Raw genomic sequence first — 12,165 nt, 5'->3', positions numbered from 1 at the left:
TGAGTCTCCGCCCACTGAAGAATCCCCCTCACTTCCTGCATCACCATCCGACTTCGGGTCCCGCCCTGATTATTGATGTAAGCCACGGCTGTGGCATTGTCCGACTGGAACCTTACCGGGTGACCCGCCAGGAGAGAAGTCCAGTGAGAAATGGAGAGGAAAATTGCTCAGAGCTCCAGGATGTTGATCGGAAGGCAGGCCTCCACCGCTGACTAAACCCCCTGAACCGTCCGAGTCCGGAGAACGCCACCCCAACCCAGAAGACTGGCGTTGGTGGTGACGACCGTCCAGGAGATTGGAAGGAAGGACCTCCCTGATGTCAGGTTGCGAGAGGAGAGCCACGACTGCAGTTCCGCGCAAACCCGAGAAGGCAGGCAGATCCGAAAGTCCAGACCTCTCAATGTCTTGTCCGAGGAGGACAGGATCGCCTGCTGCAGAGGCCGAGTGTGAAACTGGGCAAAGGGGACGGCTTTGAAGGAGGCCACCTTCAGCCCCAGAGCCTGCATGCACTCCCGGATGGAGAGATACCGGGAGTGCAGAAGACGGGACACCGACTCCTGAATCCGAGAGGACTTGGCCTCCAGAAGGAATACCCGGGCTGCCGAGGTGTCCATAATCATCCCCAGGAAAATCACCCTCTGGGAAGGACGAAGAGAGGACTTCAGGAAGTTGATCAGCCAGACGAACTGTTCCAGAGTCTGGACAGTGATTAGGACACTGTCCCCTGCCTGAGGAAGGGAGGGAGCCTTTATCAGTATGTCGTCCAGGCAGGGCAACAGAGATATGCCCCTTGTACAGAGAAACGCCATGAGCGGCGCCAAGATCTTGGTAAATACTCGTGGAGCTGTTGCCAGTCCAAAGGCAAGCGTGACGAACTGATAATGATGTCCCCCAATGGCGAAGCGCAGGAATCTGAAGTGAGATTCTGCAATAGGGAGAGGAGGCGGAGGAGCATGATCCTGTCCCGAGGCAAGGCAACCACTACAGGCACCTGAGACAGATAGAGGCAAGCTGCAGACCTTGCAGGACCCCAGTGGGGCCTGAGGAGCCACCTTAGAAGACTTTTGGGGGGCCCCAGGTTTAGGCATGATGGCGACACCCAGAAAAATCTGAAGGGTCAGGGTCTCCTACCATTTTCAGCAGCAGATGGTAAGTAAAAAAAGGCGCCCTACCACGACCTGAAAGGAGCTGGAGTTGCAGCCACATAATGAGAAGCGCTGAGATGAGCGGAAGCGGTGAGCAGACGCCAGGCTCCACCCCCTAGTCGCGTCACTAATCGCGCGAAAATCGCGCGCGTGAAGTACAAGCTCCCGAAAATGGCAGCCGGAGAAAGGAAGTCCAGCGGAGCACTAAGCGGGGCAGGCAGCGTACCGCTGCAGCAGAATAAAGGTGCCGAGTTGCCAAAGCCCCAAGACAGGAAACTCACTCCCACCCTTGTCACTAACGCCTATCAGGCAGCCCTAAGTGTCACACAGGGACACCGAGTGTGGGGGGGGGGGGTGCAGGAGAGCGCATATAATTATCTGCGTCCTGCAGTCTTCACCCTCTGCTCCACACCAGCGGGGTATACCTCTTCAGTCAGCTGGCACAAGGAGTGGCAGTGAACTGGGTAGAGGGCAGGAGTAGGTGACCCTGGAACTGGTAGGCTGCCGGAGCTGCAGGTTGAGCCCGGTTCCACTTATCTTCTGGGGGGGTCTGGAGGTAGCCGGCGATGCCATTTCAACCCCGGCACTCACTCAGCTGAGAGACTAGGGCAGCCCCATGCTGCCCTGTGTCCTCTGTTGATAAAAAAACAAACATGAGTAGAAGAAACAGAAGTGTCAACCTCATTATCCGACGCTAAGCAAGAACTAAGGTCCTCCTGTGGGAGTCTGGGGGTATAGCCCGTGGAGGAGGAGCTTTCTTCTTTATTTGCATAGTGTCTCCTCCTGGTAATGGCCTAGGCCAGTGGTGGCGAACCTACGGCACGGATGCCAGAGGCGGCACTCAGAGCCCTCTCTGTGGGCACCCGCACCCTGGAAAAAGTCTATGGTGTACCAATGTCTTAGACTTTTCCTTCCATTCATCAGCGCAGGGCACACTGTGAACAACACAGGTCGTGCATTGAATGTAGGCCGGCTATTATAGCTAAATGATAAAGTACATGGAAGATGGACAGTAGTATTCAGGTTAAATTGCTGTGTTGGCACTTTGAGATTAATAAGTGGGTTTTGCAGTTTGAGCACTAGGTCTCTAAAAGGTTCGCCATCACTGGCCTAGGCTATACCCATGGTCTGTGTCCCCCAATGGAATGGGCGAGAAAAGACAAATTCTATTTGGATGCGGCAACCCCTAGAGGGCCATAGGGTTTATCATATACTCTTCTATTATTGAGGACAATATACATGGTATGCAGTAAGCTTCCCCTAATGATAGGTGCTAGCAGAGATAATTTTACAACTGAACTATATGTCAATGCAGGCGATTTGGGGAAATGCAACCCCTTATCGGATCAAGGCAACAAAAAATCAATTTTAGAGTTAGAATTTAGTATTTATGGTGCATTAGTGGTAAAAAATTGTACAGTATCACTGCTGCCAAGGCAGGGTTTTATAACACATGTTTAAGACTACATTGCATGAGTGGAAGTAGCTCATTGTACAATCTGTCAAAACCACACTCAATAAAATAAAAAGTGATAAAGAAAGTTGTCACTGTAAAGCAACATAAATCATCTAGATAAGCCCTAACAAATGGATAATGCCTGCCAAGGAGAAATGACACCATCCAAGGAAGTATAGGCTGTTTTTGATTCATGTACACATCATATCGTATTACAGAAACAATTTTTGTTAAACTACAGTGATAGGCCTCATGCACACGACCGCTCCATTTTTTGCGGCTCGCAAAACACAAATCCGCAAAAAACGGAAGCCCCCGGGTGCATTCCGCAATTTGCGGAACGGAACGGGCGGCCCATTGTAGACATGCCTATTCTTGTCCGCAAAACGGACAAGAATAGGACATGCTATATTTTTTGGGCAGGGCCACGGAACGGAGCATCGGATGCGGACAGCACACGGAGTGCTGTCTGCATCTTCTGCGGCCCTGCACATGACCAACGGTTGTGTGCATGAGGCAATACTCTTTTACACTCAAATCTAAAATTGATAGCAAATGTTTACGCTGCTTACCTTGGTAAGATATAGCTCCTCTCCTAAAAAACTTCTTACACCCACAATCTGATGGCAACCTTCTTGAGAGTTTGTTTGATAAATAAGACTTTGCACATGCCTGAATATCTTCACAATATAGCCACTTATAACTTCCAGATCATATCCTGTCATAAATAGAGACAAATTAATTTGCATTACATGCACTGGGCAAATATGTTACGTGCATACAGCCTATATCTATACTTATGTGTGCTTATTAGGCTCTATTTTCACATGACTCTAATCCATCAGCTTTCATTTGTCCCTAAGGGGCAGAATGGTATGTTATTCTATCTAGTAAAAAAAAGAACGAGAACATGGTGGGCCCATTATATGTCAATGGGATCCATTAGTATCTATTATAAATATAGCAAAGCATAACTGTCATATCTATAATGGGTTTTGTGAAAACCCTTAATGAATTATGAACAAAACCTTAAATCAGGGAACAGCAACCTCCAGCACTCCAGTTGTTGTGAAACTACAACTCCCAGCATGCTCTGTTCACTTCTATAGGAGAGCAGCCAAGCAACTGTGCATGCTGGGAGTCATAGTTGCACCACCGCTTGGGTGACACAGGTTGCTGATCCCAGCCCAATTACATATTACATTATTATATGTTTTACTGTTCTTATTACTATAAAGATAAAATACAATATATAACATGTAGTCACATTTTACCATCAAACACATCACTTTCCAATTCTTTATTGATTCAAATTGAAACCACGAGTATTATTAGCCAAAAGTTTCATGGTTTGCTCTGGATCTGGCATCCTTTATAAAAATTTTTTTTTATATTTATAACTTGAATACGTAAAAAATTCAGCAATAATTCAGGTAATGTTATTACAATTAGCATATGTGGTACAATAATAACTATAGGTGGTACGGTCTGGTAAAGTCTCAGGAGTTTAAGGCCTCTTTCACACGGGCGTTGAAAATGCCTGTTTGGTACTGTGAGACTGACAGGTCTCAAGCAGGGTAGAGGCAAGGAAGGGGTGGATAGTTCGGTCCACACCCCTATTCCACCACAGGCGAGACCAGCTGGAAGTAATCAGGCTGGCACAAAGCACCTCCCAGAGTGTCAGAAAGGGGGGAGTGTGTTGCCTGTGGACAGAGGCCTGGAGGCTCTGTCAGTGTGTGGTCCAAGCCAGGAGGGCTGAGTGACCACGATTCCCCAAGAGACACTGGACTGGAGACAGTGGGCGTACTGTGCTCTGTACAGCCAGGAGGCTGTGGGACATTGGCTCAGAAAGCCGCACGTGTTCACAGGGTGTGAACAGGGTCTTAGGTGAGTCAGGGATCTATTTGTTTAGTTAGAGCCTAGCCGGGCAAGTGTTTGTTATTTTGTCATTTTGTTGTTGCTGGTGTTGCACAATAAATGCACTGTTTGGACATTATATCCGTGTCTGGTGAAGTAACCTGTGAGAATGACCCCCGAAGAAGAGCTAATCCCCCACAGTACCCAAACCCAAACTTCTTCACAGAAGTTTAGGCTTGGGATCGGTGTTCTGTAGATTGTATTATTTAACATGGTCAAGCAACCCTTTTCATTTCTATGGGGCCTGCGTTACGTGAAAAACGCTGAATATAGAGCATGCTGCGATTTTCACGCAACGCACAAGTGATGCGTGAAAATCACTGCTCATGTGAACAGCCCCATAGAAATTAATAGGTCGGGATTCAGTGCGGGTGCAATGCGTTCAACTCACGCATCGTATTCGCGCGGAATACTCGCCCGTGAAAGGGGCCTAATACATACATTTCCTCCATACTGGAAGAAGTGGAAATCAGACTGTAAAGCACAGAGAAAGGATTTCTGATTGGAAGCATACATTTGGCAGTCCTAGGAAACATGGCACAGCCACAGCAGTTTATCAGCTGTAAATAAGTACACTAAGATTATTTGGCCTCAAAAGTTTATAAAGTAATGTAATATAATTTGACTGCAGAGACATATGCCTTCCTCAAATTGTCATATTGTAATAAATCAGTTTAAACTGAATAATTATATAGTCAGCTCCATGCAGGTAGAAAATGAATAACACATGTTAAGTATAGCACCATCCCAACAGTAGCATACCCCATGATGTCCCATTGTTCCTAATAACATTACAAAGATGGAACAGTAACTGACAGAATCCCATTGCTGATAATGATATTAGATGGAAAGCTAGAGTATTGTGACTGACAGATCACCACTGTGAACACGCTGAAGCATTCTGAGGCCCCGCTGACACCATCAGCTGTTGTTTGTGCATATGCAGAGTTTGATGTTGGGATCCAACAGAAAAAGCTAGCGGGAATTTGCAGCAATGGCTGAGGAGGGAACATCCTGAACGACAAATTAACATATGTAACTCCAGAGTGACCCGAGATGCCTCTGATGCTTTATTTATGCTCATGCTTGAGATCGAGAAAGAATTAAATGCTGGGAAATCCCACAGAAGGAATAAAATATGTGCAGTTTTGATGAAGATCATGCTGCTCGGAACAATAAACCACTGATATTGGATCACAGGCAGATTGGCTTTATAGTCAGTTCAAATTCGGAAGCACCTGGTGGCTTGGGATATAAAGACTTCTTTCACTGATATGAGAGACTGATCATTCTGTCCAGAATACACAGGACTGAGATAAGACAACAAGCAAGTGCTGTCTTAAAACTGATATTTTACAGAATCGTCTGCATATTTAACAGATTTTCGCCTAGTTTCTATAGTAGACAGAACCGGTCACAGCAGAAAGCTTCCATTGGTTACTGAAGAGATGATCAGCACGGAGTAGCAATACTTCTACATAGTTCCAGGGTGCTTCGTGTAAGAATATGAGGTGTACTACGTCTTCGGAATTCACTATTCCACTAGATGATTCAGAGCAGGCCTGTAATTTACAGGACATATTGTACGTAGAATACTCACTTTCTCTTTTTATGTCTGTTCACACTTGATACATACTTTCCATTTCATATTCCGAACCATAAGGGTAGGCTCACAAGGAGTTTTTTGGAGGAGGTTTTGAGACAGATTTTCCTGCAGTCTTTTCAGCCAACATTAGAAGTGGATTTAAAAAAAAAATTGAAATATAAAAGGATGGGTATATTCTTCTCCTTACTGCTGGCTGGGGCTGTAAAAAACTGCAGGAAAATCTGACTTAAATCCTCCTCCAAAAAACTCCATATGAACCCACCCTGAAGCTCCTCTGAACCTGGAGAGAGATTCTTCAGAACATAGCAGATGCAGAAGGCTCTTTCAGATGACCTATTTGAAACTCATCCGTGTCCCAGCGTGTAAAAACAGCTATGTTTTTTAATTCGCCAAACACAGATGCCGTCTGTGTACTGTCCGTTTTTCTTGCAGACACATTCACTGCTCATATTACACATGTGAATTGGCCTATTGCATATAATGGGTCAGTGTTCAGACCGGGTACTAACCATACTACAAGAACACGAATTTATGACAGCAGAGATCATTCTGCCATATTTGAGGGTAGCATGAGATGGGAACATGCAACATGGGCAATACATTTTTAGAAATAAATATATTATACTTTATACACTGAGCCATGGCTGGTGTAACTTGCAAAGTTTGGAGCTGGGCCTCTTCCTCTACTCTGGTCCCTGGGGCTAAAATTTCTTCCCATCAATAGAATTCTCAGTAAACATACAAAACTGTTAAATTATGCTGGACCACGTAGGAAACATAGATGATACTCTTTCTTTAAAAAATAAAATAAAATAAAAAAGAGAATGGGTCAACTGGCTTTCTATGAAATTGGTCCGTGCATGTGGACAATCGTTACCACGAACATGTTGATTTTGCAAAAATACAGTAAATAAGTAAATAAAAATACTATAAATGACATGCATACATACCATAACACACAATGTTGAGAGTATCTTGCAAGGATAACAAAAAGAGTCTTGGAAAAACCTGTCGCTTTTGTTCCAAGTGAAGTCGAACAGCACGCTGACAGCGTTCAAGTTTATAGTTCAGCATCTCTAGCAGAGACTGCAACCCTGGTAAACAAAAATCATTATTTTATTATCTTTCAGTAGAGTTTGTCAGCAGCAAGCTAAACTGCTGACAGCACTAGGCAGGGGCTGGGGAAAGCAGTACAGACATTCTGAAGCACTTTTTTCATCAGGAGTAATGTGAATATGAAGTTCTAGTCTGCTTGCAGTGCCAAGGGCAGGTCTACACTGTGAAGTACTTTCTGTATTAACTGCTTCAGGCTAAAGTCACACAGCAAAATCAGCAGCAGAAAAACTAGTAGCAGGTCAGTTGCAGGTTACTAGCTGAAAACAGGTCATTTAGTGGAGTTTTTACAAGAGTATTAGAAAAGTATTGACTTCTACGAAATCCACAATCAAATCTGCTTCCAAGAGATAACACGCCACTTCTCAAGCGTTTTTTCAAATCAGCTACTGTGCACAAGGTGGAGTCTTTAACATTAAAGTCAATGGGAAAACTGCTGGTGAGTTATGGTTGTGGATTTAGCAGCTGAAAACACCCATTTTCAGCTGCTGAATCAGTGGCAGATTAGATTTTAGTCGTGTAAGCATACCCTTAAAAGAGTTAAACTTACTTGCTCTCCAAGCAGCATCCGACCCAGCAGTGACTTGCCGCTTGGTGACACATTACTACTGAGTCAACTCATTGGCTACAGTGACGCACATGACCCCTTCCATGCAAGACGTTTACAGGTGGGGACCAGAAGCCTGGTGCTGACAGCCTTGGAACTGAGACCTAGTCAGCTATAAGTATAATTCAAAGCCCCCAGACATGTTTCACCACACTACTGGCATCTTTAGGGGTTTATACATAACTGAGTTTTGTATATTTGCATTGTGCAATATATACTAGCTTGCACTTAGCCAGTTGGTGATGTTTTTTGCTGCCTTTTTTGTGTGCTTTTCAGGGGACCACAAATCCTGTGACTAAAAGTCTATAGTACAATATTGAAAAGATAAAAAAAAAAAAGCCCCCCAATATACTTAAACAATTAACAGCACCATTAGAAAAACTTAAAATGCTTTGCATTTTTTACATTTTAAAATACCGAACTGTGTGTGAAGGAGACCTTAGGGGTTGTCTAGTCTGTTCCTGAGTAGTTCCAATGCCACACTGAAGTGAATGCGACCAGTGCTGCAGTAACCAGCTCCATCTACTACACAATGAATGAAGCTGTACAGTTCCGGTACTGGAGCTACGCTGGAACAGCTGACCATGGGGGTGTGGAGTGCCGGCCCCCTCCAATTAGATACTTATAAGCCAATCCTTGATAGACCATTGATATAAAAACACAGGACAACCCCTTTAAAGAGTATGTGCACATAACACAGTTGGACAGATTATTTTTCCTGTATTAGTACCTGTGTTATCCTGATAAAAGACTATAATTGCCAGACTGCAAAGTACCAAAGAAAAGCTCTCTGCACGGCAGAACTGTGAATGAGCTGTGGACTATAATACAGGCTTATAACATTAGCTATTTCAATATGTAAATTATACACCAAATTTCAGAGGTGAAGACCTTTAGCACAAGTCTCTTCATGCAGTTCGACATGAAATAACTAACGGGCTCACCTCTTCGTGTGCAGTTCTGCAAGATGTTTGTATTCTCTTCAACCGATTTCATTAGCCGACAAAAATGGTGATGGACGTCAGCAAACAAATTGGCTTCTCTTGGCATGGCTACCCGGAATGCTAAGGTAGAGAAAACCTGAAGGGAGTAATATAAAAGAATGAAAAACACTGCAATGTACCGGTCTCCAACCTGTGGCTCAACAGCTGGTGTAAAACGAAAAAATTCCTGCATGCATATGAGCCACAGGTTGGAGACCGCATGTTAGGTGTATTCTGAGACTCTTGGTTAATTAGACTGCGAAACCATATTATTAAGCCAATAGTTATAGAGTATATTCATACGGTCACACATGTATCATTATGGATGTTATTTCATTTAAAGGGCATCTGTCAGCAATGGGGGCAACAGGGGTGATACAATTCCACCTAGAGACTGTGCTCTCTCTATAACTGCCATGCCCTCTGCACTTTGGTTGACAGGGCCAGGCATTACGAAGTTTACACTGCCTGGCCCTGTCAATTAAAGTACAGAGGGCACTGGCAGTTATAGAGAGAGCAGAGCCTCTAGGTGTAATGACAACACCCCCGTTGCTCCTAGGGGCTCATTTGCATAAATCAAAATATTTCTCTCAACAATGTGGACACATATGAACATGGGACCAACACAGATGTCTTCAGCTGCCAAATGCACATGTACCAGGTCAGCCAGTTTCATAGGTACAAACCTGCTGACAGATGCAAACCAATAGATCAAAACTCATTGTAGAGCATCTTCATACAAGCACACGTGTATCCTTATGGAAGCTCTTCCATTTAAAATCAGGTAACCTCAATTAAGGAGAATGATAGAATCAATGGATCAAAACTAATATTGCTATTAATAGAAATAATGAAAAAACCTCTTCCATCTGAGTCCACTTCTCCTGAACAGACAGCCACAGATGAACAGTTGTCTCAATGACTTGCAACTTCTTCTGCCACTTGGTCACATCATCCAGGAAGGATCCAGCTTCTGCATAGGGCTGTATGCTTGTCAACACCAACTGGTGATGTTCCAGTTCCTCGAATATAGAGTCTGCGTTTCTTATGAGCAGAACTTTACCAAACTCCTAGTGGTATAATTAGCACACAAATATACATGACAGGTTATTACACTAAGCGCCAGTACATTATTTGTCAATGAAAAGCAAGTGACTGTATGTTAAACCAATATAGCTACAAATGCTAAATGCTAGCTGGGATTATATAGTAACTCATAAATCACTTCACTGCTAAAATATGCACTCAGAATAATGCATATATATCAAATGAACTGTTACATACCGTATATCTACAGGGCACAATTAAAAATGAATCACTTATGCTGATGGCTTGTAAAAATTATATTCAGTTAGCTTCCAGAAGGCATCAAAGATACATGCATTAATTTAAGATTTGTTTTCCCTTTGTCCACCATTAGGATACATTCACAGTTAGTTGTGAATGCTTTTGCTATATTTTTGCTATTTAGTAATGTGATTGTCACACTATTATCACTAAGGAATAAGGCGCCCTTATGAGGTTCTATTAATCACGGCGGCAGAGTATTTGTTTCAATGGGTTTTATGCATTTTCAGGAAGGTATATAAAGAAAAAGAAACCATGAAGACAAATATATCTCACGTACACAAGATATAAGGGAGTTACATAATATCAAGTGCATAGTACATATGGATTACTGTTCCAGCCTGTGGGTGTAACTAATCCCCTGATATGGGACCGAGGGAAATGAGAATGACTGAAACAGAGAAGCAGAGGAAGAAGGACATGGGCAGGTCACCGCCTGCTCCCTAAAGGTGTTAGAATAAGGTGGAGAAGGAAGTCTTATGTCTGAACCTTAGGAAAAATGCACTACCATACACAAAAGTAATAGGCCTTTAAATCCTGTAAGCACCTAGTATTATGTCTATTAAAATAAACCCCCCAGTAGAATCTTTGAGTGCGAAACGTACAGCGGGATGTTCTGTGCTCCACTTTGGTCACTTATTAACTCTTAGCTATTACCTATTTGTTGGCCCCAGGATCAGTCCAGAGACCTCATTGTTGGTATGGTTGTGGGAATAGCCGGCGGGTTACCATATATTATTTAGTACCTTTTTGTCACTGTATTATTTTAGGTATGTCCACCTAATTTTAGATATGTTGTTTTAAGTGTATTTTATCATTTTTTTATCTAAAAAGTCATGATTTTATTTATTAATTGTTGGTCTACTGCATTATTTGTGGGTCTTCAAAAAATTGGTATGCATTTTACCAACTACGGTCACGGCCCTCCCATTAACTTATTTTTAAAGGGGTTGTTTACCTCTGGGGACCTTTTCTACAGACCAGTTAGTGTGGCCGGTCCTTACTTACCAGATCCTCAATGCTAGGTTCCAGCTCCTGCACTCGGTCCACTCCGCTCTGCTAATAGCCTGTAAACTACAATATGTATACTGTATACTATTAGCAGAGTGAAGCAGAGTAAGCGCAGGCGCTCACATAGTACATTGCACCATCTGCCTGTGCCGTGTCTACTTAAACAGGACCATTTATGGGTCCGAACATTTTAAGATAACTATCTGGACATGTAGAGAGGTACCCGGGGATCTCACTGCACTTACTATTATCCCTGGGCGCCGCTCCGTTCGGCCGCTGTGGCCCCGTTACCTTCTCCCGCGCTGTATGGTAATTGCTACTATTGGTTCACCAGGGAGGAGACTACCCTGTTTCTCCCTGGGCGTTCCTTCTCCCTGGCTGTAGTGCTGTCCAATCGCAGTGCAGAGCTCACAGCCAGGGAGAAAAATAAACTCCCAGGCTGTATTTTCATAAAGTGGAACTAAAAGCTTACGTACACTTTAAACAAGAGAATACCACCAACAGAATAATAAGTGACGTTAAAGGCAATGTGTCGCCTATAATTTTTTCTGCTAGTTAAAACCAGATAGTGAGACATATCCTTTTTTTCTAATGTGTTGTTTATTTGCAAATTTTGTTTATTCTACAGTATTTCCTAGACATGATTATTGGGCTGCCATCTTGCCTGAGCTGTCTAAAAAGATATGCGTTACAGCAGCCACTATGGGCCATGAACACAATGGACAGGAGGAGACCTCATTGACCTCTATGGGAGGGTTTTCTAGGCATGCTCTGTGACCTGTGCAGAGGTCATTGTATAAGGAAAAGAACAGATAAGCTTTGACAATCACATATTGTGCATGGTGGATTCTGTGTTATAGAGGTGACTGTCATTGGAATTCTGCCTATGATGATAATGGTGAAAAGTAATCTGTACAGACCAAGAAGTGGTGCCTATTATTACGCTCTTTACACTGCCTGATGTTTGGGCAGAGTATCAC

The 12,165-nt window shown here is 43.5% G+C and overlaps 1 protein-coding gene across 1 annotated transcript in view; it reads right to left on the bottom strand.

Annotated features, from left to right (window-relative positions):
• Positions 1-12,165, bottom strand: part of LOC122931526 (dynein beta chain, flagellar outer arm-like) — a 466,905-nt gene that overhangs the window by 370,077 nt on the left and 84,663 nt on the right. The window contains exons 32-35 of the mRNA XM_044285594.1: positions 9,688-9,897; positions 8,789-8,924; positions 7,075-7,218; positions 3,174-3,319 (exon numbers count right to left, since the gene is read on the bottom strand). Coding sequence (XP_044141529.1) covers positions 3,174-3,319; positions 7,075-7,218; positions 8,789-8,924; positions 9,688-9,897 — 636 coding nt within the window. The remainder of the gene's footprint in view (positions 1-3,173; positions 3,320-7,074; positions 7,219-8,788; positions 8,925-9,687; positions 9,898-12,165) is intronic.

Source organism: Bufo gargarizans, chromosome 3, assembly GCF_014858855.1.
Source record: "Bufo gargarizans isolate SCDJY-AF-19 chromosome 3, ASM1485885v1, whole genome shotgun sequence".
In the NCBI taxonomy this organism is placed as follows: domain Eukaryota; kingdom Metazoa; phylum Chordata; class Amphibia; order Anura; family Bufonidae; genus Bufo; species Bufo gargarizans.
The sequence above is the reverse complement of the archived record's forward strand: the minus strand, read 5'-3'. Positions and strand labels throughout refer to the sequence as shown.